This window comes from Sarcophilus harrisii, chromosome 4, assembly GCF_902635505.1.
Source record: "Sarcophilus harrisii chromosome 4, mSarHar1.11, whole genome shotgun sequence".
In the NCBI taxonomy this organism is placed as follows: Eukaryota; Metazoa; Chordata; class Mammalia; order Dasyuromorphia; family Dasyuridae; genus Sarcophilus; species Sarcophilus harrisii.
In genome coordinates, this window is record NC_045429.1 from 362692132 (window position 1) to 362719069 (window position 26938).

The 26938-nt window shown below is 37.8% G+C and overlaps 1 protein-coding gene across 1 annotated transcript; it reads left to right on the plus strand.

Annotated features, from left to right (window-relative positions):
• Window positions 1-4568: 4568 nt before the first annotated feature.
• On the plus strand, window positions 4569-21937 carry SLAMF8 (SLAM family member 8). Its single transcript, XM_012547998.3, has 5 exons — window positions 4569-4654; window positions 14433-14753; window positions 17878-18183; window positions 19474-19581; window positions 21260-21937. The coding sequence occupies exons 1-5, from the start codon at window positions 4615-4617 to the stop codon at window positions 21322-21324; spliced, it is 840 nt and encodes a 279-aa protein (XP_012403452.1). The 5' UTR covers window positions 4569-4614; the 3' UTR covers window positions 21325-21937.
• The last annotated feature ends 5001 nt before the right edge of the window (window positions 21938-26938 follow it).

Below are 26938 nucleotides of genomic sequence, written 5' to 3' on the forward strand. Positions count from 1 at the left end.
GTTAAAAAGTAGCCATAATTTGATGTGGTATTTAGACAATTGCCTTTATGCTAGGAAGTTCTAATAACCATATCTAGTTGCCGTCTAGAAACCAGTCATATGGACAGAATTATAGCATCTCAGGATGGAAAAGCATCTTAGATTCCATCTAATCTAGTTCAACCCACATCTGAACAAGAATGCCCTCTGCAACACACCTCTGCTTGAAGATCCCCAGATTTGCCATCTGGATGGCTTTAATTTTTGGGAAATTTTTCCCAAAATAAAGTTTAAAATTACCTATCCATTCTTCCCTCTGGAGCTGGAGTCAATTACCGCTTCCATAGTTTTTCAAATATTTGAGAAATGCTAATCCCATCACCTCTAAGATTTATTTTTGAAAGCTAAATATTCCAGCCCTTTCAACATGTCCTCACATGTCACATTCTTGAAGCTTTTTACTGTCGTAGTTACCCTCTTCTGAGGGTAGTTATCAATGTTGCTCTTAAACTGTGGTACCCAGCAATGAACACGTTATTGGACTAGAATTTGAGACAAAGGCCATTGTACACCTCCTTACTCTCAGACTCAATGTTGTTTTCAAAAGTCAGAGCCAATGGCATCTGACTTTGGGGGGAAAAGGCCCTTGAAGCAAAGGATACATTGGACTACACAGCCTGCCTCCCATTATACATACACATACTTAAGAGTTAAGTTTGGAGAGACAAATCCAGTCCAGTCCTGGTTATTTGTTTTTTACTCCCTGCCACCCCCACCACTTTCCTCTTTTCTTCCAACCACCACAACTAGGGGGCACATACCCAGGATAAAAATCAAGGCAAACCAAATTGTTTCATCTTGCTCAACCCTTCAGTATCTACTTTGTACCTCCAGATATCCCCAAAGAAAGAATGAGAGCTGCTCTTCACTAGCTGTCCTGTAACACTCAGGATTTTATCAAGTTTTCTCTCAGAACTCGATTTCTTAGATTTCCCTATAGTAATCAAAAGTTTGAGCTCCCTGAAATTAGAAACATGGCTTTTGCATCCCTGTGCTGAGCACCATGACCAGAAAATTGTAAAAACACTCAACAAATCTTTATTGGCTGACTGTTGTAATGGAGAATATCTCTGTAGTAAGAATAAGTTTAATAACTTAGTAAAATAGTAGGAATAAGTTTGTCAGCATTACAAAATTTTAAGTCTTTTGCATTTTGCTTTAAATTTCCATTTTGTGATTGAGTTGTTTTTTAAGTTTTTTCCTACAAATTATTTTTCTTTTTTTCTTTTTATTTTCCGTTCCAAATTTCTCTCTCCCTCCAACCCCTTGCCCCATTGAGAAGGCAAGAAATACTATATCTATTATACATATGAAGTGATGCAAAACATATTTATAAGTTAGCCATGTTACAAACAAAAAGCAAGAAAAATAAAGTGAAAGTAAATATACTTTAATCTGCACTTGGAGTTTGTCTCTGCAAATGGATAGCATTTTTCATCATTAGTTCTTTGGAATTCTGCATAGCTAAGTCTTTTATAGTTGGCCATCTTTACAATATTGCTGTTATTATATATACAATGTTCTTCTAAGTCTCTCACTTTACTTTGTATAAATTTATATATGTCTTCCCAGGTCTTTTTTTTTGTCTGAGGCAATTAGGATTAAGTGACTTGCCTAAAATCACACAGCTAGGAAGTATTAAGTGTCTGAAGTCAAACTGGAACTCAGGTCTTCCTGACTTCAGGGCTGGTACTCTATTCACTGAGACAGGTCTTTCCGAAATCATTCCTTTCATTATTTCTTATAGCACAATTGTATTTCTTTACAATCACATACCACAACATGTTCAATTATTCCCCAACTAGGAAATCCTAGTTCCCATTTAGACATCTTTTTAATTTCCAATTCTTTGCCATCACAAAAAGAATTGCTATAAATGTACACATAGGTTGTTTGTCAATAACAAGATAAGCATTGGTGTCATATGGTCTAGTTAAAAAAAAAGCATTAATAAACATATGTGGACTTCTGATAGAACATATTGTAAAGGGAATTTGGGGTTTTCTTCCTTTCATTCCTCCTGGAATTTTTGGTTAACTGAAAACCTGTCTTCTGTTAATATTAACCTCACAGACCAAATTTGTTCCATAGGATGGTAACATATACTTAATGACTTAAACATTCCTTAGATTAGAAGCCAGAGGAAGAATCTTAATTTTCCCTGACTCTTTTTCAACATGTAAACTTTTCCCTCAACCAGGCTATTTGTGAACCCTCTAGGTGTAGTTTTATGTGACTTAGTTTACCAATAAAGTTGTTTTTAACTAATTTTGTTTATATATGAGATTATGACTGTTTAATCAAATTTGTTTAACTTTTATGACATTGAAAGAAGCATAAGATTATAATTCCACGTTTTCTTTTATAGTCTAAGAGGAATGTACAAGTTTGTACTATGTAAAAGAATTATTTCTCTGTCACTCTGATATAATTTATCATATAATAATCTATAACAGGACTTGCTAGAATTCTAATAGTTGTTCAGGTTTATTGTTTTCTCTGAAGTCTGAAACGATGCTTGAGCATAATAATAAAGCCTAGGTTTTTACCTCTATAATTTTTACATTGTGTTAAATATATTTTGGCAGCAGTTACCTATCATATGACCTCAGAGAGGAGATATTTCTCCCATAATAATATCATCAATGCAAAAATGTTAAAATTATTTATATAATGGACTAGACAATCAAATTATGTGGTAAGCAAATTAGGAACACCTATAGCTAGAACTATAAGAAATCCACTGGAGACTCAAGCTGTTAGCCTGCTCCTGGGACAGATACCTTTGTATACAAATTTGAGACTCAGATGCTAGAATTCTTTCTGGGAAGGCTGATTAATGAAGATCTGCTAGACACCCACCGTGGAGGGAGATACATAATAGGCCCTAGCTGCGCATCAGTGTAAAATTCTTTCTCTGGGACCTCTGAGAAGCAGGTTGGTGGTGTGTTCTTAAGGGGGCTAATATTTGAATTGTTTGCAAATATTGATTAATAGAGTTCTATTGTACTCATTGGGAAGTATAAGCAGGGATCTGCTGGAGCCAGCAAATCCTAGTTAGCTAGAAAGGAATTGTAAATTTTTAGTGTGTTCATTTATAACTGGAAATCAGCAAATGCTTTAAATGAAGTCTCCGTAGATTTTTTTTAATTGTCTAGACTTCAGAAAACGATAAGGAAAATGTTAATGATGAAAATTAAATATGATAGTATATTATCTGGGGGTTTTTTTTGGGGGGGTCCCAAAGGCAGTTATTAAACATTACCACTGGGTCTGAGAGATTAGTGTTTCTGAAGTATTGGTAAATAGGCTACTTGACACTACAAGCCTTGGGTTTGAATCTTGACTTTGACTAATGATTACAGCAAGACAGTTTCCCTCCCTCTTAGTCTGTTTCCCTTTCTATTAAATGAGGAAATTGAACTGGGTAATCACAAATTCTTTACTATTCTAAATCCCAGAAAGCAAGGCAAAAGGGTTAATGATCGAAGGATGTGGCCAAGGAGGGTGGTCCGAGGACTCTGTTTACAAAGGTCTCCCCTCCTCCAGCCTCTGCGCATCAGTTTGCTCTAAAATAAAAAAAGTCATTTTTAACTGCAGCCAGTCTGTTGAGGGTGGCAGATGGAGCTACTGAGCTTGCATTTGTAGCAGACATTTAGCTTCCCCCAAAAGCCCTGAGGAATAGAGAGCTGGGAGCTGGAAGCTCCGACTGCAAGCTGCTGTCTTAATTAGGGAGTGCTGGGAGTGGCCCCTTTGAACTCCGCAACTAATTTACCTGAGTGAACTCCCCCCTGTGGCTGGGTAATGAGCAGTGCTGTGTACCAGCGATTAGAAGCTTTGGAGGACCAACCGCAGACTTAACCCTTCCCTGCCACTAGCTCGGTCATCTCTCCCGAATCTTGCTCCAACAGGCAGGCAGCCCCTCCGTCTGCACCTTCAGCCTTTGATCTCCCACCCACCACCAACTCCTTCGGATCAGCCTGTAAAAACACCTTTGACCCCTCTAGCCCATCTCTTTCCTTCCCCACAATGCCAAACTTCAAGAAAAAGCTCGTTGAAATATTCTTTTCTAACTATTCCCTTTAACCTTTTGCAGTCTGGTTTCCTCTATTAGCGCTGACCAGCACAGAGTAGCTACTTGTAGAACGTTGTTCCAGTACATTAAAGATAAAGAGACAACGCTTTGAGATGAACGATTATATTTCCCAATAACATTTCCAGGAAATTGCCATGATTACATTAGCAGAATGGAAGCGTATGAAAGGGACTGATTTATAAGAATCTGTTCCTAAAATAGTCCACTCTGGTCTAAGCCAACTTCTACTTTATTTAGGGGTGTTTTTGTTTTCAGGGCATCTCGTTCTGAGTCAAGATTCCTCCTTTTTGGGATGGGGTTTTCCATTATTTGACAAAGTGAGTTTCCCCACATCCTCTTAGCCTAGGATGTTCCAGTTTCCAGTTGGCTAGTTTCTTATTGAACTGTTTCCTGTATAAGGAAAACACACACACACACACACACACACACACCCCAAACACTCATTCCTTGGGTCCTTTCTTCACCCACTTTGAAGCAAGATGGCTGTGTGGACATTTCAGAGTCTCCTTCTCTGGGAAGGTATGAGGAGTTTGGGGGTAGGGAGAAGGATCCAAGAGGACTGAGCAGAAGGTGGAATATCAATTAGCTATGGGACTTCCCATCAAATAAATCTAGGCAAACCATGATTAATTGAGTTTGCATCTGAAGGACCAAGGAGAGATTGAAGGCAGATGGGGAAGAGCTACCAAAGCCAAGATGGTCTCAGGGTTTAATTGCAAAGTAGCACTAAGAGAAAACACTAATAAAGAAATATGGGGGGAAGATGGAGAGGGTACCAGGGGGAGCTAATGCTGCAAGAGCACTCTTTGGGGTCAATGTCAAAAGGATATAGTGGTCACCTTTGAACAGAGATGATGTAAGAGCAGTGAGGACATGTAGACAGCTCAAAAATATTTTATTTCTAAAAATAGTTTGGAGAGAAGGATGAAAGCTCCCCAGAGGGTAAAAGGGGTATTTGCCTGTTGTTGTTTATCCTTCTTGAAGAGGACCATGACCTCAGGGAGATGATGCCATGATACCCAAGTAAATTGAATTTAAGTGAAGAAAGGCTGTGCAAAGTCAAAAGCCTCATTTTCTCTTCCAGAGTCATCTGGGTTAGTAGCAAGGTATAGATCAGGATGACTGGAGATAGCCCTGCATGTAGATTTGCCTAGTATTGGGGAAAGTTTTTCCATAGTTTTCCATTTTAGTGATTTCTGCGTTGGGGTAAGAAGAGAATATAGAATGGAAAAGATTACTGAAACAATTCTATCTTCTAAAGCAAAAAAAAAACAAAAATTATGTTTATGGCTGTGGCCACCCTCCTGTCCTAGTCCTCTAGCACCACTGACATCCCCCTCTCAGGCTCAAGATCTCATATGGATCATTTTACTTTCTCCTAAATGCATCTACGTGCCATATTTTTTTTCTTTCTGTGGACGGTGATACCATATTTTTCAGTCACTCCTGTTCATAACCTTGGTTTTATCATTGACTTATTGCTCTCTTTTACCCCCACATCCAATCATTTACCAAGACTTGTACATTCTTCTTCGATACATCTCTCACAATCTGTCTGCTTATCTCCACTCACATAGCCTCTACCCTGGTTCATACCCTTATCTCTCACCCAGACTATTGCAATAGCCTTCTAATTGGTCTCCCTGCTTCTTAGCATCTCCCTACTTCAATATACTCTTTGCCCACAGCTGTCAAATTGATATTCCAAAAACATTGATTTGACCAGGTCACTCCATACTAAAAAAAATATTCATGGCTTCTTATTGCAACTGGAATAAAATGGAAAATCCCTAGCCTGGCTGGAATTTTAAAACCCCCAAAGTCTGGCTCCCACCTACCTTCTTTAATCTTATTTTGTTGTTACTGCCTTTAATGTAATCTCTGTTCTCTGTCCTCTGTGTCTCCAATATTTATTATTCCTTCAAAGCACAGCTTAGATTTCATCACCTTTATGAATAACAATAACAACAACAACTAACATTTCTAACATTTTAAGTTTTACAAAACATTTTGCAATTATTATCTTATTTGTTTTTCACAACAGCCCTGAGAAGTAGGTAATATTATTATCCTCATTTTACTTAGGAGGAAAAATGTTAAATTACTTGTCCACAGTCACAACGTTAGCAAGTACTTAAGGCAGAATTTGAACTTAAGACTTTCTGACCCAGATCCAGTATTCTAACCACTATATCTCTTAACTGCTGTTTGTTATATCTTTATATAACTTTGTTCATATTTTGTGGTTAATTATCTCTATACATATTGTATTTCCTTCATCCCTACACTCAGAAGGCAATCTCCTCGAAGTCAGGAACTATGTTTATTCCAATATAGTGTTTTGAATAAAAATAGGCCATCAAGACTAACATCATCATTTTTCCAGATGAGGAAAGTGAAGACCATAGAAATCATGGGTGACATGGTTAATAAGAGTCAGAAGCATAATTTGGGTCAGGTCTTCTTGATTTCAAGTCCAGTGTATGATCTATTTAGACACCTAAGTGGTATGAGGAATGCTATCATTCTGAGGGCATTTGGAGGTAGGAGCCCAATGTTTGAATGCCAGCTGGAACACAAACTATGTGATTATAGATAAATAACTTCACTTCCTGAGCTTGTTCTGTAAAACAAATGTAACACTTGTGCTACCTGTTCCACAAGGTTGTTATGAAAAGAAGGTCATCTGTGAATTTTTAAAGCCGGTGTGGAATCCTCCATTTTGTCTTCTCTTGGCCACCACATGATCAACAGCTATTCTTTGCTCAGCTCTGTGTATTTAACATCTTTGTCTATAGTCATAGAATAATGGAAGATTTAAGTTAGGATGGGAATATGTGTTAGTAGTAATAATAATAGCTAACACTTTCATAGTATCTATTATATACCAGATGCTGTGCATCTTACAGAGATCATCTCATTTGATCTTCACAAAAATTTTGAGAGATAGATGCTTTTATTATCTCCATTACAGTTGAGGAAACTGAGGCAAACAGAGTGACTTGCCCAGCCCACCAAGCTAGTAAGTATCTGAGGAGGATTTGAATTCAGGTCTTTCCTCTATTCCAAGTGTAGCACTTTGTTCACTGTGTTATCTAACTGTCTTATTGGGATGAGAGAAGTTTCTTTGAAAGAGTAAAGATTTCACCTATTTCCTTTAGGGTGAATTGACAACATGAGACTACTAACTTTTTTAACCAAAAACCCCAATGTTTGGGAAGTTCATACAATCCAAGTGATTAGTGACCCACGGTTCCTCTTTTATCTTCAAGGGACAAAAACTTGATCATGGTGTTTATTATAGAGTTCCTTTAACATAATCAGAATTTACACAACTTTACAAAGAAAAAGGAACTATCAACAAGTTCTCCTTTAAAAAAAATCTTAGTAAATGTGTTATTTTTACAAAGTTATAGCGATTTACTTAAAAGCAATATTTAGTTAGCCAGCTGGGCAGCTACCTAGATTGCAATCTGCCTAGGGGAAAGGAGTTTCTTTATTGCAAGTTCTCTAAACTGATAGTCAAAGAATCATAGGTTTAAATCTGGAAAGGATCCTATAGGAAACTGAGACTCATGGTATTAGAATGAGGTGCCATGATCACAACTGGAATCTAGCAGAATCTGAGATTCAAACTCAGATCCTCAGATTTTTTGTATATTGAGTGTCAAACCCAAACTCTTAATAGATCTCAAGGGCACAGATCTGTAATGGCATTTAGACTTATCTGCCATCTACTTACTTTGTTAATTGATGGAACTTTTTTCCAATTTAATCTTTGATGTGTGAGTTTAAAAAAGTCTCATCATCATTTTGGGTCTATTTGTCCATGCTTAAATAAAAGGGTTGAACTCAATAATCCTTACATTTTCTTCCAGTTTTAAAGATTTTGTGGTTGAGATTCTGATTCACATACTCTTTGACACATACTTTTCTATATTTTTAATATCCTAGAGTTTGCTCAAACTAATTTAACAATATAGTTATCTCTCCTACATCACGGAGGCTAGAAGAGGTAGGTGCCCCCTCTCACCTCGATCTGGAAAATCTGTGTAAAATTGTTTGGCCCTCCTTTCCTACCAGAAAAGAAATCTGATTTTTTTCTTTTTCTTTATGGAGTGTTTACAGTTTCTAACTGTAAAATCTGGGTTGATATCATATACATATCAATATTAATTATCCACATATGTTTATGTGTTTTTGAGTTTCTAAACTTTTCCTGTGTCATCTGCTGTCGTTGGGTATCTCTGTAGCTTCCCCAAAACTCCCCAAAAAATCCCATTCAATTTTTTATGCCTAACTATGATATACCAAAACCTCAAAAGGGAAAGTCAAATCCTGATATTATAGTATCAGTAACCATACAATTTTGTTAAGAACAATGGCATAATGTGTGAAAGTAACCTTGGAAAGAATAAAGTGTTTTGTTAACCTTAAAATACTATACAAATATGAATCATTATTACATTACCTTCTTCTAGTACTTCCAAAGCTTGGTGCTTTCTTCTGTGTGGGTGACTCACTATACATTAGAACACAGCCTTCATGCCTTTATTGATCCTCCCTCCCTCCAGCTTTCTATTGATGAGCCTCTCTGAACACATTAAGGTTGGTCCTTGGGTGACAAATAGTCTGTCTCCAGATTCAAACTTTTCCATTGTCACAGTATTTTACCGAGTTGGTGATTCACTGGCATAGGTTTAGAAGATTAGAGTCCTCATCATAGCATCTCAAGGCCTTAGAACAATCACAGATTAATTCATAATAACAATAATTCATAGAGTCAGTGGATAACTTTAGAGTTGGAAGGAACATTAAAGCTACCAACTCCAATCCCTTCATTTAACAGATGAGGAAAGGCTTAGAGAAATCAAATGACTTGCCCAGAACTACATAGCTAGTAGTTTTCAGAATCAGAATTCAAATCCATGTCTTCCTGAACTCATGGTCATCATTCTATTCAGTAGAGAAAATTGATTTCCTAATGCCTATTTACCCTTTTGACATTCCTCAAAGAGGATCTGGTCATTGACTCCTTTTTTGTATTTGTTAGTTCTTCATGTTATTTTTGATGGGAAGCTTTTGGATGGGTGATGGTGGTCATTTGTATTTTTCTCAAGTTATTGGTTTCCTTTTCATGCTTAAGCTATTCCATTTTGTTGAGCAAAAGTTTTTTGTTTTAAACTTTATTGTATTTCAACTTTTCCAATAAAGTCTGTTTCAGTGCCTCATCATGAGGATAAGTAATCTCTCAATGTTAAAATCTAAACCAATGGAACAGAAATTTTGGCAGCTTTTGATAGATGAAAAGGCTTTGGAAATGTGCTTGGCTTTTGCCTATACGTGTGCCATCTATGAATCCACTCTAGCTAAGTTTGGTCAATGGTAATGACTTACTTTGACCAAAGCCATTCTTAAATCATCTACCAACTCACAGAAGGGTAGTCAAAAACTTAATTGCTAGAAGGAGTTGCCTACATTGACAAAGTAGTAACTCTTAGAAATATGGTATATACACAAATATATCTCACCTCCAAAGCCAGGATGGAATTTCTTTTTCATAGTATAATAGAATCATAGATTGAGAGACAATTGGAACCATGGAGACCATCTGGTCCATCTAGTCTGAGTATACATGTAGTATTTTATAGTTGAGAAAAGAGAAGCCTGGAAAAAGTAAGTGACTTAGCTAAGGACAATCCAAGAACTACACTTTGAACTATTCCAAATCCATCATTCTTTCCAATGCACCAAATATAATCTTTTTTTTAAAAAAATCTACTTTTTAACATTCATTTAGTTTTTTCTGAAAAAAAAACCAAGATAGACTGAGTTTTTAAGCTTGGGAACATGAAGGAGGGGAGGATACATTATTGCTCCAATCAGGAACCCACAGTGAGAGTCAGAAATTGAGAATCAGGAGATGGTAGAATTGGTGATTCTAATCAATTCTCATTTACTGACATGTGACACATCCATTTTGTAGTTTGTCCATGGAAAATGGCTAATTTAGGTCAGTTTCCTGCCTCAGCTCATGGACAGTTGATGTTTGCTTAGACAATATAACTTCCATTTACTTTTAGCTAGAAACCAACAGATTAGCCTTCCTTACTGTGGAAATATAAGAACTAAAAAGAGATGACTGACTGCTAAAGGTGAATACAGATGTGCCCAATATCTCCTATAACTAACAAGCAACCTTCAAATCTCTTTATTTTTAAAGCTTTTTATTTTCAAAACAGATGCACGGGTAATTTTTCAACAATAATCAACAATAAAGATCAATAATTTCAACATTGACCCTTGCATAGCCTTGTGTTTCACATTTTCCCCTCCTTCCCCCTACCCTCTCCCCTAGATAGCAAGCAATCCCATATATGTTATACATGTTAAAAATATATGTTAAATCAAATATGTATAAACATATTTATACAATTATCTTGCTGCACAAGAAAAATCAGATCAAAAAGGAAAAAAATTAAGAAAATAAAATTCAAGCAAACCACAACAAAAAGAGTGAAAATGCTATGTTGTGATCCACACTCAGTTCCCACAGTCCTCTCTCTGGGTGTAGATGGCTTCTTTCATCACAAGATCATTGGAACTGGCATTGATCATCTCATAGTTGGAGCAAGAGGGACTTTTAGGAAGAATAATAAAATGTCATGATCCTGGGCCTATTCTAGGCCACGCTTTCCTTATTTGTAAAATGAATTAGTTTGAGTACTCATAAATCTCTTTCCAAATCTAAAGCCTATGATCCCAGATGATCCTAGTGTGCCCTTAGAACTTAGTATATTTTATAACACTTGTTATCCTGAGCTGTAGCACTGACTGGAAAATATAGCAGGATTCCAAAAGAGTTTTGATTAGAGGTTGGCAAATTTTCAGGGATAGCTTGCCAAGCTTTTATTTACTCCCTGAAGGAAAGTTAAGACATTTCTGTTCTTAAAACAGAAACTTCTTTTCAAAAATGCAAATGATTTCTGGGAGAAACACATCTTAAGCCTTTATCATAGGATTTAGAGCTGGAAAAGATGTCTTGTTTAGTGATCTCATCTTGCAGGTATAACAGGTATGTCCATGGAGTACGGGGATGGATATATCACTGGTCTCTTGTGCTTGGCCAGAGGTTCTTGGTTGGCCTGTTAGAGCCCATGAAGTTTGGGGGCATTGGAGAAGGGGAAATACAAAGGGACTGAGCATATACCCTGGTCCCTTCTTATGACACACATGCCTCTAGAACCTCCTGATTGACTATTTGCTTCCTGAGACAAGAATTAGGATATGTACCTAAAAGGACTAGCCCCGCAGCCAGGAAGGGTCGCCCATTTGTAAGGCTTAAAAGAAGAAACAATTTTCTTTTTTGTTCTCTCTTCCAATCTTTCAAATTTCTGGTTTGGGGCTCTAACTTCTTTCCTTTTAACTTCCAATGATGTCAGGGGTGTGCTGGAACCCGCTCTAAACAGCTAGCCAAGAGACTGATAAATTTTCAGTGTGAGCTTTTACACCTCAAAGATTGGAAAACACTACAAATCAGGGCTTGTTTTGATGATTGTTTAGACTTTTAAAAGTGTTCATAAAACAGATTAAATTTAATAGCTTAAGCCTACAGCGTACCCCTGTTTTGCTCTTTAAACATTGTTTGAGCTCAATAGGACTGCACTAGAAGGCTCAGAAAATGAAGTTATCACCAGACGTAGTGGCCAGAGATTAATAATAATAATAATAAAAGTCATTTATTTAGTACCTTAAAGTTTGTGAGGTGATTTATATCTATTATCTGATTTGACTTTCACAACTATGTTGAGAAGTACAGGTGGGGAAACTGGAAACTAGGCAAACAGGTTAAATTATTTGATCAGGGTAATACAATTAGCAAATGTCAGAGGATAAATTTGAACTCAGGTCTTCCTAACTATCAGCTTAGGACTTTTTCTGCTCTATCACTTAACTGTGCCTCAATGACACAGACTCAAAGTCACATATACATTCACTCACACACACACACACACACACACGCTCATACTTTGATACAGCAATACACACTCATATATTCAGACATATATGTAAATTCCTACAATCACACTCACATACATTTACTCAGATGCTCATTCACATATTTATTCAGATACTCATATACTCATACACTCATAGACACATATATTCATACACTCAGACATTTACTCATACACTAAATCACTCCTACTCACACTTACACATACATACTCACTCACATATTCGTACACTCACACTCATACACATTTTACTCACTGAGACTCTAACATACTCACACATACACATATATATGCATTCACACTCATACTCATACACATTTACTCATCCACTCAGATTCCCATACTCACACTCCCAGACACACACAGATGCACAACCAAGAAGTAATATTCTACATATCTCATAGAAGAATGGATTTACATCTAAGCATCTGGATTCAAATCCTGGGTCTGTTGGTTCCTTACCTGAGGGATTCAGGCTAGATAGCCTCTGCCTTCTATTCCAGTTGATACAATCATCTAACTTTCCTTCAAATCCAGCCAGTTCAGCATTTTTGGGTCTTATTCACTGTCTCCTTTCTCCCTTAGAGGATTATAGAAATTTAAAGCCAGAGGATACCTTAGGAATGATCTAATCTAACTCTCATTTTATAGATAAGGAAACTGAAGCTTGGAATGGGAAGTTATTTACCCAAGATCCCAAACTTGTCATTGTACTATTTCCTTCTTACCTTCTGCTACCACCTACCCCCCAACAAGTAACAGATTTCTTAAGAGCAGAATACATGCTATATCTATCTGCCTTTGCCATTTAGTAGGCCTCTTAATGTCTGTTCAATTAAATTGAGCAGTCTGAGATCTCAGACATAGCCTAGCAACCTGTTTTCCTAAATATAGGGAATCCCATAATTTTCTAACTTTGAGCCAGATGAGTGGTCACTGGCCATCATGGGTCTGGAGAAATTGAAGAAAACAAATTCTTGAATTAGGCAGACCTCTCCACTGTGGGCCTAATTGAAAATCCAAATGAGTAACAGAGGTGAGAGAGCTCAGGCTTGGTGAAGATGAGGGCAGGGGTATAAAAACATACAGAAGAAGGCTGGTATCCATGTCATTCGGAGCAAATCTGGTTCCCACTATTCTTTGTTGTCAATACTCCTTGCAAATATTGCTGACATTAGGGGCTGCCTAATTTTTTTTATTTAAATCCCGAGCAATTTAGAACAGACTTAGGTGCACAGTTAGTGCTCAATAAAAGAAATTTATTCATTAATAGAAGGCTCTTCCCTTCTTGTCAATATTAACTGCTGTAATCTGTAGACTCTCTTATAAGGTAAAGAGAGATGTTCTTTGGAATAAGAAAGCTGCAAATTTGTTTTGCTTGCAGGGGACAGATTATATTCTACTATTCAGATAAGTTGCACAATGTTGCATTTAGAGTCAGGAAGCTGTGAGTTGGAATTCTTATTTGCTTTATGACCTTAGTCTTTCATACCCTCAGTTTCCTCATGGGTAAAGTAGACATGATAATTGCACTTATTTCAAAAAGTTGTTCTAATCCTTAGAACAACCCTTTGAAGTAAGTGCAATTATCATTTATTAATATAACCAAATATCAAATTCTCAATATACCTGAGGTAGCACATATAAAGTGCTTTGAAACAAACCTTAAGTGCTACATAAATGCTGATTATTCATTGTCATTATTGTCATCATCATCATCATCATCATCATCATCTATTATGTACCCCATTGTGGATTATGTTCCTCAAAGGATGGAGCAAGGACCTGAAGTCAGGAAGGCCTGAGCAATTCACTTAACCTCTGTGTGCCTCAATTTCTTCACCTGTAAAATGGGAATAATAATAGCAACCTGCATCCAAAAGTTGTTATGAGGTTGAAATAAGACAAAATTTACTAAGCACTTTTTTTTTTGCAAATCTTAACATACTATATAAGCATTATCTATCATCTATCTACATTCTGTTAAGTCAAGGCCATATTTCATTCTGGTCTAAAATAAAGTCTTTGTGCTATATCAAAAAATAAAAAGCACTATATGTGGAATCAGAAGCCTTGGATTAACTCCTTGCTCTGATACCTGTATGCTATGTGACTTTGGACAAATCATAATATTTCTGACCCATAGCTTTCTTACTTGTTAAATGGAGGAAGGGAAAGTCTGAATGTTGATTTCCAAGATTTTTTGCACTCTAATGTTCTATGATCCTGAGGAAGAAAGAGGGATCCTCCTAACCTGATGATACTGTTCTTCCCTTCAGTGTTGCTCCCAGCTGTCTGGGCCCAGGTTCAGGGGCTGATGGGGGGCTCTGTGTTGCTGAAAGCAGAAATACCCCCTGGTTTCCAAGTACGTGATGCCATCTGGAGGTCCCTGTCGCCTTCAGAAAAACTTATGGCCACATTCTTCCATGGGGAACCAGAGATCCTGTATGACTCACGATTCCTGGGCAGGATCCAGCTGCATAGCAACCTCAGCCTGCAGATCCAGCCACTGGAACAAGGGGACAGCGGCAACTTCTCACTTCTGCTAGTGGACATCGAGGGCCGGACTGAAAGCCGGACCATGCAGCTCACTGTGTATGGTAAGTGGAGCCTACCTTTGTCCCTGGCAGCCTCCATCACCCCCTTCCTGGGGCTAATACCTCAAAGAGTTGTTCTGAGGTTCGATGAGATGTAAAATGCTTCATGGTTAGACAATACACACTTATTAAATTCCTACTATATGCCAGACTCTATGCTAAGCATTGGGAATGTTAATAAAATAAAAATAAATATGCTAAGAAAATAATAATAAATAATAATCCACATTTTTATTGTCTGAATTTTAAATTAAACCAAATTTTATTAATAATAAAACTTAAAGCACTATATAAAATTTATTACTAACTATAATTAATTTATTACTAATTAGAACTATTTTATTAATATTACTATTATTCTAGAGCAGAAGGGATAGAAATATCTAAGTTCCAATTCTAAATAGTTTGTTCACTGTCACATATACAATTGCCCTTCAGAAATTCAGAAGAGATTCTAGTTTTCTCAAAAAGTCCTTCCTCTCTAATCTCTTTCATTCTTCATGCCCTCCCTTCTACCTCCTCCCACCACATCCTGCAGCTTCTTAGGGGCTCCTACTTGAGTTGAAGAGGGGGCCAGAATGAGCCTAGAACTTTCAAAGTCTCACCTAGCCTAGAGAACAGGGACTAAGAATAAGTAATGTAGACAGATAGTTAGGTGCAGCAAACAGAGTCAGTCAAGAGGCATTTATTAATTACTATGTGGAGCTAGGTGCTAACAGCATGTGAAGAGATGCGTTTTTGTAACAAATAAGCATCATCAAACAAAACAAATCCATATGGTAGCCATGGGTAAGAATGTTTATTTCATTCCGTCTCTTCAGGCCATAACTCTTCTATCAAGGGGTACATATCTTTCATCATCAGTTGATAGGCACTTTTTTTAAAAAATTATAAATCATATGTTCATATTCCTAGAAAATTCTCTCCCTTGTGGCTCATTGGTATTTATTTTATGCTAAGTCCACATGGAAGTCAAAAGTTTTGATGGATAGTATCTGACAGGAGGCAAAATTTTCAAACCTTGCCTGAGAGGCACAAATGCGGGGAATGAAGAATTGATGACTTCTGTTTCCTTCAATATACAAAATCAGATCTTAATTATCTTGTAAGGAAGAGTGAGTGAGAAAAGACACAAATAATCCACAGTCCACAATGGAGATTCCCTCTGGGGTTGGAGGGTCAAGACAGGTGGGACAAGGCTGAAAACTGGTCACAAGAAATCTCTGAATGGTGCGTTCAAATAAATAGCTGTTTCATTATTTTCAAATACACCGTGGCTAGAACACGGCTGGCAAGGCTGCCCAGTGGAATCCCTAAGGGATCTGCTTAGAGATTAGATAACAATGATTTATAATTAGCTTCTTAATTGTTTAAATTTCAGAGGGCATCTCAAGTCCTTGAAGTATTAAAAAGCAGTTTGTTCTTTCTCTTTGATATCTTCAAAGGATCTTAGATTGAAAGCTAGCAGGAATATTCGAAGTAAACTCCTTATGTTATAGATGAAGAAATTGGGTCACAGAGAGATCAAGTGCCAGGATCACTCAGCTAATAAGTGTCCGAGGGCAGTTCTTGAACTCATCTTTCTGACTTCAAGTCCAGTGGACAGTGGACAGTGGTCAGAGTGGAACTCTATCACTCCAGTAAAGGTTCTTGCTTACCTTTTCCCATAAATCTTCAGAAAGGATCTCTACACACTGTCTTTTTATCAGTTCACATTGACATAGTTTTTATATAGATAGAGTTATCTCCATTTTACAGAAGAGGAAAATGAGGTTAAGAAAAGGGAAATGAATTGGACAATGCCTAACACATAGTAGGTGCTTAACAAATATTTATTAATTGACAGGGTCACATAACCATGAAATGCTAGACAATTAAGTCAGAATGTGATTTGTAGACAAGTCATTTAATTTCCCTAATTACCTGAATGGAGATTATAAGGTCATAGACTTGAGCCAGAAGGGACATCAGAATCCATAGTATCTTCTGTGTGAGAAAACCGAACTCTAAAGAGAATAAGTGACCTATCCACATTGATACAGATATTGTTGTCTAGTCTTTTTCAGGTGTATCTGAAAACTGCATTTGGGGTTTACTTGGCAAAAATACTGGAGTGTTTTGCCATTTCCTTCTCCAACTTTTGCAGATGGGGAAACTGAGGCAAAATAGGATAAAGTGATTTATTCAGGTCACACAATTAATTAAGCATCTGGACTAAGGGCTTCCTGATTCCAGGCCCTACACTGTCCACTGAACTTCCCAGAGGGTCTTGATACAAGTAGTAAAGTGTCAGAAATGGCAGTAGGTAATAATATTTGAATCATGGAAGGCAGCAGGGTAAAGTGAAAAGGGTCTGGCTCCAAAGTCAGCTTGGGATCTTGAACAAGACAGTTAACTTTCCAAGGCTTCAATTTCCTTTTTCTGTAAAACTGGAGAGAATATTGGTCTGGATCACCTCCCCTTTCCAAGGCCTCTTCCACCTCCAAATCTGGTTCATTGCATATTCACATGGTAGGCTTTGAAGGACTTAAAAGTTATATAAAGGTAATTTTGAATGGGGCATGGAGAGGATAGATCCATGATTCTATGGGTGTAGGATGAGGCTATTCCCTCTCCCCTATGCAAGACAGCACTGACTTAGCCACACAGACTTGTTTAGACCAGTGGCTCTCAAATTTTTGTTCTCAATATTTTTATACTATTATAAATTATTGAGGATCTATTCACAGAATTTTTGTTTATGTGGAATATATTTATAGAGATTTACCACCTTAGAAATAAAAACTAATTTTGAATTTGTAGGCCTTCTGAAAAGGTTTCTGTGGATCATACTTTGAGAACCCCTAGCCTAGAGCACCAAGGGATTCAATCACTTGCTGGCATCACAGAGCCCCAGTGTGTAAGAGAGAAAGATTGAAACCCAGTCTTCCTGATTGGCACATAGTAGGTGTTTAATAAATGTTTTTCCCTTTTCCTTCGTTCCTTGTACCTCAGGGATGGTTCAGTAATGCTTAAGTAGGCAAAGGAGAGGCAGAATCAAAGTCACACAGTCCACCCTACATGGCTGTGTCCAGTATAATTAATAACCTGTATAACATTAGCTCCATGGTGTGTGTTCTTTTCCCAGAAGCAGTTTCCAGACCCACAGTGCAAGTTTTCATTGCTGTAGCAGGTGGCACACAACCACCCAGGACCTGCCAAGTCTTCCTGTCCTGTATGGTTCCCAATAACAATGCAGTGACCTACAGCTGGCAGCGAGAAGGCTCAGCTGAGCTTTGGGACCCCCAGCAGGGTCTCTTCATGGATAGTCAGGTGCTGAGGATCTCCTTGGGGCCAGGGGATGAGGATACCGTCTACTCTTGCTTTGTGTCCAACCCTGTCAGCTGGGATTCGGTGGCCGTCATCCCCTGGAAAAGTTGCCTCCAGAATACTGGTATGCTTCATGGTCAGACCAATCCTTTGGGCCCCCAACCTGTGGAAACTCCACAGTGGAGTTTTCCACTTACTCCAATAATCAATGATTTGGGACAGGGCAGAGGAAGAAAAAAGAAAGTGGACAGCTCCCTGAAGCTAAAACAAACAAATAAACAAATCCACAGCTTTGTAAAAAGATTTCCACAAATATAGTGATCCACTTATAGTTTCACCATGAGATGAAACTGTCCCTTCTTCTCTTACATCAACCCCACCTGGTTTCCCTTTTATAACTTCTTTGACCTTATAATCCTGTTTTTAATGATCTTTTTAATTTGGCTTCACCTGGATAAAACACTGGGGTGGGGAAGGGAGGGAAGCTTTTCCCCCATAGTATAATTGACCCTGGTTTAATAAGATCCCTTAGGCATAATAATAGTTCATATTTCTATAGTGCTTGAGAGTTTTTGCCTCATCCACACGATGAGGGAGAGCTTCTCTCTAAACATTCTGGTTTACAGATGGAAGAAACTGTTGGGGCAGAGAAAAATTTAAAAATTAACCTAGGGCCAAAAACCTAGTGACAAGGTAACCCCAGGATTTGACTGAAAATTCAGGGTTCCTTCTCCCTGAACCCCATTGCAAACAAATGTTAAGAGTTGAGCATTAGGGGATGTTATATAGCTTTAAAGTCTCTAGGAGTGTTTATGTTTACTCTGCTCTATCCCTCACTCTTCGGGCCCCAGAAAGAACCTTTGCCTGATCTCTAAAAACAGGCTTCCCAGACTCCCTCCACTAGATCAAGTTAGTTCTTTTCTCTCAGGTTTATGAGAGTGTGAACATCATACGTGGACAGGTGCTAAAAGTGCAGAATGCATGTGCATGCTTTTAAGCGTTGACATGACAATGCAAAGAGCACTCACTGACCTGAGAGTCAGAAAAATTGAGTATAAGTTTTGTTTTGTTGGGAGTAGAACCACTTACAAAATCTTGCTAAATAGATCTCAGTTTCCTCATCTGCAAAATGAGAATAATACCCAAAAGGGATATTGTGAAGAAGGTGCTCTCCAAACCCCAACATACACAGGGTACTACTTAGATCCTTTTAAACAGAGACCCTTCTTTCATCCCCATCCTCAGGAATGATTCCTGGGCTCCTGAGAGAAGGAAAGAGACATAGAAAAGAGATTGGAGGGGTAAGAAAAGTTGAGGGAAAGAAGGGTGGTTTCTTTGGCCCCCACCAAAGGATCAGCTGCTTCAAGTACTCAGCGACTACCTCTAACTCTAACCTTGAATGTCTTTTGCCTAGGACCAGGGGATAAATCCTACAAAGACATCCTTATAGTGGCAGTGTCCATCTCCCTGTTCTTGCTGCTAGCTGGGATCCTCTCCATATGGCACTGTGCCCTCTGCTCAGGTAAGATCCCTTGAAGTTGCTGCAGGAGGGCACCCAGAGGTGGGAAGGAGATAAGACTTGGAAATCAAACCACTTGCATTCTTGTCTGTAAAAAACTATAGTATGTGTTATGCTAAATAACCTTCTCAACTTGGGGGGACAGGGGAAAGTAGGACTAGAAGGAAGGGGTCAGTCTGGCATAGAATAACAAAATTATAGATCATAAGACCTAATACAGACTTTAGAAATCATCTAGCCCAACTCTCTTATTTTGCAAATGAGGAAATTGAAACACTGGAACATGAAGTTAAACCTTGCTCAAGGTCAGACAGGTAGTTAAATATTAGAGCCAGGATTGAAACCCCCAAATGGCACACTCTGTCCTGAACCACACTGCCCATTCATGCTTCCTCATCCTTTGCAATTCTTCCCTTTTCCTTTCTCTTATCTCTCCTTTGAGGAATTGAACTGAATTGAGAAACAACCTAGTGCAGACCTTCCTCCGGTTCTTGTTGTAAATCATGGACACCATTGCAGCATTCAGAGTGTCCATCCATCAGTTGTCTCTCACACTTGAATTTCATGGACTGCCTACTTCCTTTTTTGGTCATGTATGTCCTTGATGATATATTTTATGCCTCTGCTACCACTGCACAGAGGTTTAACTAACTTAGAAAATCCTTTGCAAGGCTGATGCGGTCATTTTAAATCCATTTATATCACCATCAAATATAGATTATGAACTTCAGGGAAAAGCATATCAGCATATAGTGAAGGCTGCAGAAACTAGGTTTCTTCTAAAGTGACATTGATATAATGTCATTTAAAGAACATTGGGCTGGTTGTTGGGAGAGCAGGTTCTAATCCAAGCTCTCCCATTAATTGGACAAATCATCACTGGGTTTCCATTTATTTATCTGTAAAATGAAGACTAAGGTTCTTAAGGATTCTTAACCTGGGGGCGATAATTGTTGGCTTTTTATGTTTTTGATAAGTGTATTTTAATAAAATTGGTTTTCTTTATAATCCTATGCATTTTATGTATTTTAAAACACTATTTTGAGAAAGAGATTGACAAGAGAATCAATAGACTGCCAAAGGGATTCATGAAATCAAAAGAGTTAAGAGCCTCCAATTATAAAATGATCTCAATTATAATTTCAGCCTTCATGTGCCTTATATGAATAAATTTGTATCAGGAAAGACTGAAGTTAGATATAGAGATTAATTTGTCATTCTTTAACATTAACAGCAGGGGATGGATCAGGAAACGTTATGAAATCCCCTCAGAGATTGGAAGAGATAGTCCCCTATAATGATTTAGGGAAAGGCTGCCCAGAGCTAAATAATACATAGCAGTTCTTCCCAGCATAGTGATGCTGAGATTTACAGAGGTTTATATACTTTGTACAATACCAACTTTTTTTGTTGTCCTTTGTTTTTGAAGACAACCAATGACATCACAAAGTGATATCTTGACTTATGTGTGAATTGGATTTAAGTGAGGCAGAGCTGCACAAAGTCATCAGTCTTATTTTTCTTCCTGAGTCATTGAAGCACTTTAAGAACAAAGGATGCATTCATTTTTGTTTTTAAATCTCCAGCACCTAGCATGATACTTGGCACATAGTGGGCATTTAACAAATGTTTTGAAATTAATTTTACTGAATTCTGTGCTTTGTCTTTTATTCCTTGTCAGGGAAAAAGAGGAAAAACAGCTCGCTGAATAGTAGGACTATAGAGACAGAGACACCGCTGGTATAGTTTGACTGCCGAGAATGCTTGGAACACCACTGAGCCAGGGTTGCTGGGATTGTCCTTGGATTACTCAAGCCCATGGTGACTTAGGGAATGGCCTGGAACTTTTAAACTACCCCCAAGATCTTCACCAATCTGAAGAAGTTCTTTCATTCCCTGGGATATTGGTTGTAGACAACTCATACTAAGAACCTCTGGACTCCTTCCTCCTCCATAGGCCAATGGAGTAAATTCTCAAGGGAAGAAGGGATTGCTCATCTTTCTAAGTGGCACAACACCTCCCTAGAATTGTGAGGAGAAAGTTCAAAGGGAGTTTTCTAGAAGGACCAGAAGGTTTTGTGGAAATAATTGGAGAATGTCTGACTATAGGGACCAAGGACCCTGTAGATATATATTGGTCTGGAACATTACCTCTATGGCTGCTGTTCATTATGGCATTGACCACTTTTGCACCACCAAAACTGATACCAACTATCCAAAGCTTTGCTACAGTGCTTGGCAAACAGTGGGTGCTTAATAAATGCATGTTGATTGATGTGAACAAGATTCCAAAGCAATGGAAAACATTAGACAGAGTCTGGCTATGGAGCCAATATGCATTTGAATAAAAAAAAAAAAAGGAACTGTGGTTCCCTTTCTTGCCTTCTACTTTTAGCCCTAACTTGGATTTCTTTTGGAATATTTGCTGTTTCCTGATCTTCCTAATTTTCCCTCTCCCAAAAAGATGAGAGAGAGAAAATAGGTTAAAGAAAGGGATAGTTTTTGTGATGTTGGGTAAGTCATAACCTCTATGGGTCTCAGTTTTCTCATCTATAAAATGAGGGGCTGGACTAAAGGAGTTCTAAAACTGCCATCCAGATTAATATTCTATGATCCCATGATTCCTTATTCTATCCTGGAAATCATTTGTTTCAATGGGAGGCAGCCAGAATAATCAATAAATGTTGCCAACTATATCCACTGAGCCTGACACCTACTTAGAGAGAAATTCAAGATGTCCTTTGTGGATCAACCATCAGGAAAAGAAGTGTGAATTCCAAATATTTAATTTACTTCCCCATATCCAGAAAAAAATATATACGTATCTTAACACTTTGATAATAGCTTGAATTTATATAAGGTCTGCACTAGAGTGATGTCAATGTTGGAGAGATGAGATATGTTATAAAGGTAGCATGAATAGTACTTAGCAACAGATTAGTTATCAGAAGGTGAGATAGTGAAGAGTTGAGACTGACTGAGTTGTGAGTTTGGATGACTAGAAGGATGATGGTGTCCTCAACAATAAAGAGAAGGGATTATTGAGGGGAAAATAATGTGTTCTATTTTGACCACTAGTTGGAGACATCCACTAAGCAGTTGGAAATTCAAGAATAAAGGACAAGAAGGAGATTAGTGCAGAGTAAATGGATCTAAGAATCATTTGCATAGAGATGACAAGTAATAATTGATGAGATTGCCAAGTGAAATAAAATTGAGGGAGAAGACAAAAAGGCCCAGAACAGCATTTTGGAGGATGCCTGTGACTGTAGAGACAATCTTGAAGATCTGGCAAAGAAGACTAAGAAGGAATGGTCAGAAAGGGAGGAGGGAGACCAAGAAAGAAGTGCATCTTGAAAACCTAGAGAGAAAGAAATGTCAAAGGTGCAGGTTGAGGTCTGAGAAAAGACTATTGGATTTAGCAATTAGGAGATCAGTGGTGACTTAGGAGAAAGCAGTTTTCACTGAATGATGAGACACAAAATCAGAATGAAGAATTAAGCAAGTAGAAGAAAAGGAAATAAAGGCATTGGTTATGGATGACCTAAAGTTTCAAAGGGGAAGAAAAATATAGAATATAAATAGTTAGTGGTGATAGATGGGTCAAGTAAGAGGTTTTTTTTAAGGCTGAGGGAAAGTAGTAGAAAAACAGCCAGAAGATGTGGTGAGATTAAAATTAAGTAAGACTGTACATAATAGTGGGGACAATCTGCTGGAGAAGATGGGATAGAATAGATTCATTTGTGTATGTAGAGGAAATGGCCTTGTAGAGATAAAGCCCTCTCATTTTCTCTTTTCCCATTCCTCTCAGCAGGGAAGTTGCTCAAAGCCTGCATACCAACACCCCAATCAGCCCATCTTTCCCCTACCCATCACCTTCTTGTATGTGCATGTGTGTGTGTGTGTGTGTGTGTATGTGTGTGTGTGTGTGATTCTGCAATACAATGCCTTAGCCATTTTATGGGACAGTTTGAGAAGATCTTGATCAACTCCTTAACTAATAGTTAAATGCTAATTATTAGTTCCAGAGGTATTTGGATTTTAGCACAAAATAAAGGAACCAACCTAAAGGAAGTAATCTCCAGCCATCCAGATAATGGAAGAAATATTTCAAAGTAAATGTCACCTTTGGAGTTTGGGCAAATATGGGAAGTTATATGGACAAAAGAAGCATCCATGCCATTTTCACACTTAATAAATGTTCTTTCTTTCTTATCTCTTTTCCTTCTTCCTTCCTTCTCAATATTGTGAGAGAAAAACTTCTGGTTTGTTGGATGGACCTCCATGAGGAATTTTTTATAAGTCATGGATAAGAATCACAGAGAGAATAGGCAAACATGGAGTGGTTTCAAACTGACTCATGGGAGGGAATTCCCAAGTTAATGAGTTTCCTCATAATAATCCTATGAAGAAGATGATGCAATTACCCCATTTTCAGGATGAGGAAACTATGAGTAAGAGATGTGAAGTTATTTGCCTAAAGTCATACAACTAGTAAAGAGTCAGAATAGGAGTACAGGTCTCCTGATGTCTGCTACCTCTCCAAAATAAAAACACAATTTGGCTTTTCCAGACAATGAAGCCTCCAGAAGCTTCTATCTTAGGAAAGGCTGAGATGTCCTGGAGTTCCCTGCATTGAATACCTTGATGCTCAGTCAGGAAAAACCTTGACAAACTATACAATCTTGCTTCCTGATCTCAGGCATCCTCTGTGTCACCACTGAGTCAAAGATGTAGTGACCTCAGGAGCCAGCTTGTGCAATTCCTGTCTAAAGCATATGTGTACTCCACAATATCCAAATAAATGGTGGGTCACCAATTCTCTGCTGAAACATCTCTGACAGGGAACTCATCAGCTTTAAAAGTCGGCTATTCTGTTTTTAAACAACTGGCATATTTTTTTCTAATTATCCAGTTTGAATCCACTTACTAACTCTCTCTCACTCTCTAACTTTCACTCACTGGCTCCTGTGGTATTCCCTTCTTTTGTATAAAATATATGATGGTTCTCTCTGGGAGCAGGTTTCTTGGGGAGGTTTTCTGGAAGCAGCCTTAGTTTTGGTTCAGATCAATAATCACTTCAAATGCAGCCAGGGATTAAAGTATTTCTTTATTATTTCTCCCAAAATAGCCCAGTTAGCTTTCTTTGGTTCCAGAGCTCTTGTTGCTAGCTTCAGCCTCTCTCTGAATCTTGGGTCTGCCTGACTGCAAATTAGCTTCTCAATCTCCTGAATTGAACTCTGTCAATCTTCTAAAGTGATTTCTGGCTCTAGCTCAACTCCGACTCATGGCTTCTTCTGAACTGACTCTCCTCCACTCTGAATCTTTTCAACTGAACTCTGCTGACTGAGCTCAGCTGTTTTTATGCTCTCTCAAAAGTTGAGTCCTCTTCTGAGAGTGGGATTATGAAAGGTGTGAATTCACAAAGTTACAAAGTTAACTTTGTGTATCTCCCATACTTGTGAACTCCAATATGTGAGCTCTAATGTGTAAACTCTTAAAGGTGCAAACCCAAGCACACAAGCATTGCTTCCATCAATTCCACTTAGTACCTTGTTTCAAGTTCTGGCCCATAACATTTCCTTGTAGGATCAGATCACTCATACTGAACCATGCTAAATTAGATAATTATTGTCTCTATCAATTCTAATGACTTAACACGTTGTAAGGATTCCAACAGGCTTCAACCACATTCTTTGCAACCAAGCCAAAAAAGTCTAATCCCTTTACCATGAGAACCTACCTACTTGCCCTAGAGAATTGGGTTGGATCTGAGAGAATAAGATTCCTAAGGAATTCAGAAAAGTCGATTTTTAAGATAAAATCTTTGGGAAATTCTCCATTTGCTCAAATATTCTGGAGAATCATTTTTTCCTCTCCTTGTTAATTACCTCAGTTATTAATTATCTCCTTCCCATAACAGTTATAGTTGGTGGGAAGTGGAGAAAAAAGGAGGTAATTGCCAGCCTTTTCTTTGGGGTACAATGAGGTTCTATATCACAGGCTTTTCCCATTTACTGAGGTTTGTGGTAGGTTTTCTTGTTGCTTGGAGGCATCTCCCATTTTCACCTGTATTCTTTGCTCAAGTTCCTTTTTAAATCTTAAATGTTTAAACTCCCCTGGCAATGTTCCAAAGTAACTAACTTGAAACTCTAAGAGCTTCTCTATATATGATATCCCAAAGGTTGACTCCTCCCAAGGGAGGGATTAAGGGAGGTGTGAATTTGGATATCTCATACTAAACCCTGAAATCTCCGAAACGTGTGAACTCCAATGAGTACTTAAATATATTAGTGCATTAGTGAGCTAGAGGATTTGCTAAGTATCATGCTAAATTAGCACTTTGTAAGGATTCCAACACATTGAGACATCAAGAATCAGTCAAGCAAAACCAAAAAAAAAAAAATGAAAAGTTAGAAAAAATGTTAAATATGTACTTGGAAAAACAACAGATCTGAATAATAGATCTAGGAGAGATAAACTGAGATTACTGGACTTCCCAAAAATTATGATGAAAAAAAGGGCCTAGATACTATTTTACAGGAAATAATCAAAGAGAACTGCCCAGATATAATAGAATCAGAAGATCAATCTCCCTAATGAATATTGCTGCAAATCTTAAATAAGATATTAGCAAAAAGACTACAGAAAATAATCCCCAGGATAATACACCATGACCAAGTAGGATTTATACCAGGAATGCAGGGCTGGTTCAATATTAGGAAAACTATTAGTATAATTGACCACATCAATAACCAAATTAACTATATATATATATATATATATATATAAAATAGACCCAAGATTCAAAGAGAGGCTGAAGCTAGCAACAAGAGCTCTGGAACCAAAGGAAGCTAACTGGGCTATTTTGGGAGAAACAATAAAGAAATACTTTAATCCCTGGATGCATTTGAAGTGATTATTGATCTGAACCACAACTAAGGCTGCTTTCAATAGGCATTGAAAGAATTCATCAAACACCTTCTGAAAAAGACCCTAAAATAAAAACTCCAAGGAATATTGTGGCTAGATTTCAGAACTATCAGACTAAGGAAAAAATATAACAAGCAGCCAGAAAAAAAAAAAAACAGTTCAAATACCTAGATGCCACAATAAGGATCACTCAAGATCTAGCTGTTTCCACATTAAAAGATCAAAGGTCCTGGAATCTGATATTCCAAAAGGCAAAAGAACTTGGAATACAGCCAAGAATAAACTACCCAGCTAAGCTGAGCATTTTCTTCAAAGGAAGAAGATGGACATTTAATGAAACAGATGAATTCCATTTGTTTCTAAGGAAAAAGCCAGAACTAGACAAAAAATTTGATCTCTAACCATAGGACTGAAGAGAAGCAGAAAA